Source organism: Aplysia californica, unplaced genomic scaffold (assembly GCF_000002075.1).
Source record: "Aplysia californica isolate F4 #8 unplaced genomic scaffold, AplCal3.0 scaffold00202, whole genome shotgun sequence".
NCBI classification, from domain to species: Eukaryota; Metazoa; Mollusca; class Gastropoda; order Aplysiida; family Aplysiidae; genus Aplysia; species Aplysia californica.
In genome coordinates this window covers 335,236-340,269 of record NW_004797472.1, presented here as the reverse complement: position 1 = coordinate 340,269, position 5,034 = coordinate 335,236, and the positions used below count along the sequence as shown (strand labels likewise).

Genomic DNA, 5,034 nt, shown 5'->3' with positions numbered 1-5,034 from the left:
GTGTGTATGTATGTGTGTGTGTGTATGTGTGTGTGTGTGTGTAAGAGGAAAGGAGACAATGTTAGATGATGATGACGGTTAGAAGATTATGTATCTTACAGTGTAATAACTTATTTCTGCCCCCCCCTCCACCCCTCACCCTTCCGCCCACACCCCACCCAACCTCCAACACCTCACCCACTTTGTCTTTTCAAACTGCAGAACGGGATGAGGAAGCAAAGATTTCAGCGAATGGTAAGTATCACGTGTTTTGATAGTTTACTATAGTGGAGTAGAAACTACGGATAGACTCATTAGTGAGTTGTTGTTTTTTCTGTTAGTAGAGTTTTTACGGCGCTCACAACTGCATACGGTCATATGAGCGCCAATGGGTGGGTGTCAACAGAGAAGTTAATACAGGAAATCAGGCTTACTCTGCTCACCTCTCTAGCTTCAACAACACAAAGTCTGCTTCGACTATCAAGGCACCCCTGGAAATAGCGGGTCACAAGAGTGTGACAAATATACAAAAGAAGTAGAGGGAAAATGACCATAGTAAGGATTAGGAAAGAAAAAGCAGCAGTTCCCTGTTGCAGTTCAGGCACAGTTATGAGCATGACATTGATGAACCGCCCCATTTACAATTCTACTGGGCAGGAACGAGAAATCCCCCCCCCTCTTGGGAATGGCCTAAAGACAACTTCAGTCAGTAGCGCCGCCCTAGGGGTGATTCGTGGGTCGATGAGAATACTTCTTTGACTTTTTTAGTCACAAAGTATGGTAGTTCGCCGTTGGCCAGTAGTAGTCATCGACACATACCTAACACCCACACTCATAATATGACATTATGCAGTTATGAGCGCCGTAAAACCTTACTATTGTGAGGTCAAAAATTCGTGACACAACTTATCCTCAAATATCTTTATAACGGGTGAATCAATGTCACCCATACTTTGCACAGCAGTTTGTCTCAATTTGTCTCAACTTAACAGTTTGTCTCAATTTGTCTTAACTTAATCATATTTTTTCACAATTGAGGCTAGACTAAAAAAACAAACTTTTCTGCATAGATCTAAAAGTATATACAAATCCACAAACCTCCTTCAAGTGGAAAATAGAATTGTTCACAACACTTCCCGCTACTCACACATATTTTGTATACACATATGGGTTACGTCACAGCTAACCAGTTACCCTTTTTTTGTAAGAGTTTTTCGGCACTTGCAACACAATAAGGTCATGTAAGTGCCGAAGATTAGAGGTGTTACAAGAGAGTAACAGACATAAAAAAGAAGGAGGAGAGATAAAGACGATATTTGTTTGATAGGAAAGAAGGAGCAAACCACACCAGAGCACCCGTCAACCACCCACTGACACTTAATAAATGCAAAGCTAGTTACAAGAAATTGATTTTATAGTGAACATTTTTTTTGCACTAAAATAAAGATAATCTCGCTATGAGAAAAAACAATGACGGACTTGCTTTTAAAAGTGATATCGTCCCAGCTGTAAACCTTTTAAAATCAGTAGAAACCACCCTCTTGGATTTTAATATACATGTTATTATGGTTTTATTTTTCTGTTTCACAGATTGATGGAATGAGACGTGAATTGGAGAGTCTGGTAACAACTTTGGTTTAACTCTACCATTGATGTACACTATAGGTTTAAAAGGGGGTTACTATATGAACTATACACACCCACCTCTTGTAATGATCCAACTTGCACTGACTGTCCTGTCACAACTCTTCTCTTGCCCCCTCGACTGCCACTCACCACACTCAGGAGTTCTTGTCTTCCACAGTCCATGGCTCACGCCTCGGCCATATCCTTGCTTCTCTTCTTCAATCTCAAATAGGTACTCGAGTACTTTCCCGAAATAAACCAACTCACCACAATAACTTTCGGCACTACGCTACTTTAGATTTACAAAGTTCTATCTGGCATTTTTTGGGCGTTTTGAGTTATTGAGGACAGAAATCAAATGTTCTATCTGCTCTATCAAAATTGTAAGATTATTCGGAGCCGTTATCAAGATATAAAATTCAAAGAATTGTATTCGAAAAGGCTTGACATGATGTAAAACTCACTTTTCTATGTGCCCTTTTCTCGAGCACACATATTATATGACCGTGATACATAGACAGAATATTTATTTATTATTTATCTATTTATTTATTTGTTTGTCTATCTATCTATCTATCTATCTATCTATCTATCTATCTATCTATCTATCTATCTATCTATCTATCTATCTATCTATCTATTCACATGTGTGTATATTTGTAGTGTATGTTTGTGTGTCCGTGTGTAAACTGAAATAGAAGAATACTATCGAGAAAGATGAATTGAGGGAGGGGGGGGGGGACAGATTAAAAAACAACGATTGAGACAGACAGACAGACAGACAGACAGACAGACAGACAGACACACACACACACAGAGAGAGAGAGAGAGAGAGAGAGAGAGAGAGAGAGAGAGAGAGAGAGACAGAGAGAGACAGACAGACAGACAGACAGACAGAGACAGAGACAGAGACAGACAGAGACAGAGACAGAGACAGAGACAGAGATAGCGAAAAAGAGAGAACAAAATCAAAAAAGACAAAAGTTCATATCCCCTGCAACGTACATCATTCCATGTGTGTTCTCACAGCGCGCCAACCAAACCGCCTGAACCAGATTCGAGGACCCAGAAAACCAGGTAAGACATAAGAACATAGATCTAACCCTAACATTAAAACTTCGCAACGGTTTTAACCTCAATCGGATCATCATGCACACTTCTTTTTTTTTTCTTTTCTTTTCTTTTTTTGAAAAAAGTGTTTCATGACTCTCGCTACTGGATAAGGTCCTATGAGCCCGTGAAACACACCAAACATGTCATTGTTCAATTGGTAGGTAATTCTAGCATCTGCGTTTGTCACGGCCGCGACCCGCGAATGTTGTGTATGATCGAGTATGTATTGTGTGTGTGCGAGGAAGGGGGGGGGGGTGTTTGTTTTCGCATGCACGTGTGTATAATTGTTTGTATGTGTGAATTGAAAAGGACGATCATTACGCAGCATGAGAAAATGAATAGAAACAAATAAATAGATACATAAATAAATAAATAGATCGATAGATGGATAAGATGTAGATAGATAGATAGATAGATTGATAGATAGATAGATAGATAGATAGATAAAATAAGTAAACAAATAAGCATTTACTAATACACAACGAAACAACAATAATATTTGAACACTAATAATGCCCAATAAAATTATCTTTTCAGGAATAGCCGGAGATCCCTTGACAGTGAGAAAGCAAGCAGTCGCTGTGAACTGAGTCAGATCGACAAAGAAGGAGAAATGGATGAAAGAACCAACAACAGTGTGCTCTTTGTTACTTTCCTCTTACAAAGGATGCTTGTAGATGAACTATAAACTCGCTGTTTCTCTTGTTTTTATTCCACGTTAAAATAATCTTATTTAATTTTCTATTGATCAATTTTCTAAAATGATTGAAATGTTATCTTTTGCCCCAAAAATTGCCTTACAATATTTATTCTTCTCCTCCTTCAATAAAAACTTGAAATATTCCTTTCCTAGTAGCGTGCCCTTTTATCGTTACCTGTTTGCCTAAATCAATGTGATTGTTTGAGTTTGTTTGAGCAAAGAGAATCTCATCAACAACAACAACAAAATGTGTCATTTAGGGCTGAGAAAAAGTAAGACACGACATAGACAAAAACAACAGAACGAAAGAAAAGACGTAGGACCTACCAGCAGCTCCCTCCAATCACTTGCAAATCAGAGGGAAAATAAGAACGGGAAAGTTTGTGACGTTTTTTCTTTTTCTTTTTTTTTTCTTTGAGTAAAAAGGTCATCGACACAATAACGGTCATTTAGTGCTGGGGGAAAAGTCAGACAGACAGACGGACGGAAACAACAGAGGGAAAGTAGAGAAGTAGGACCTAACTGAGGCGCCCTCTCACCGCCTGCAGTAAGAGTTTAACGGTACCTATAAGACAATTAGGTCTTAGAAGTGACGTAGATTAAAGGAGCGACAAAGCAGTAACATACAAAGAAAGGAAAGAGGAGAGATACGAACAACAAATATTTGACAAGAAAGAAGGAGCCCATTTGTCAAAAGCCCCAATATATTATATAGACTTCTTCATGGGCTTTAACTTTAGGTATAATAAAATACAGTATAAAGAGAGGAAGAGGCAGACAGAGGGAAAAGATACTGAACAAGTTGACAACATGGCTGGGAGCAGCAAGAACGACAGACACCATTGCTGCAATGCAAGACAGTGAAGTGGAGTTCCATGATCGCCTACGCCAGTCGGCCAGGCACCGGATGATGATGACGATGATGATGATGATGATGATAATGATGATGATGATGATGATGATGATGATGATAACACGAATAGCTTGAACTGTCCGGACCAGACTCGATAGTTCGAGGGATGTCTTACAAAAGGGAAAAGAAGAAAAAAAAACACGGACCTCAGGCACAGTTCAACAGACGTGTGATTTCGAGTCTTCTGTGTTCGACCCAAGTTTTAGTAAGAATTTTATGGCACTTGCAACACAATAAGGTCATATAAGTGCCGAAGATTAGAGGTGTTTCAAGGGAGTAACAAACAAAAAAGAAAGAGGACAGATCAGGATGATAGATGCTTGATTGGAAAGAAGGAGCAAACCACACCAGAACACCCGCCAACCACCCACGTTCAACCTATCCGTAGTGTAATACTGTAGTACATGTACAACATAAATAATGACAATATTGATAACTGCAAAAAGACAAGCCAACGAAGTCTCCTCTAAATTCTTTATTCTCATTGTAATAACAAAATCTCCGATAGAACTCACCACACAAGGTAGTGCATGGTCCTGTAATTTTCAGTAGCAAAACTCTCCCTCACATTTAAACACAAAAACAAAAACAGGTACATTCATACGAACAAACGCAAACAACTTATGACAAATTGGCAAGCATATAGCCAAGGGGTAATTGTTGTACTGAATGGGTTTATCACTCGCTTTCCACAGGGGGGGGG

The 5,034-nt window shown here is 39.1% G+C and overlaps 1 protein-coding gene across 1 annotated transcript in view; it reads left to right on the top strand.

Moving 5' to 3' along the window:
* LOC101852853 (zinc finger CCCH domain-containing protein 13) overlaps window positions 1–3,562 on the top strand; it is a gene marked incomplete in the record, with an annotated part of 12,580 nt that extends 9,018 nt beyond the window's left edge. Inside the window, 3 exon segments of the mRNA XM_013082974.2 lie at window positions 1,570–1,602; window positions 2,635–2,682; window positions 3,256–3,562. Of these exon segments, the coding sequence (XP_012938428.1) occupies window positions 1,570–1,602; window positions 2,635–2,655 (54 nt within the window).
* Window positions 3,563–5,034: the final 1,472 nt, after the last annotated feature.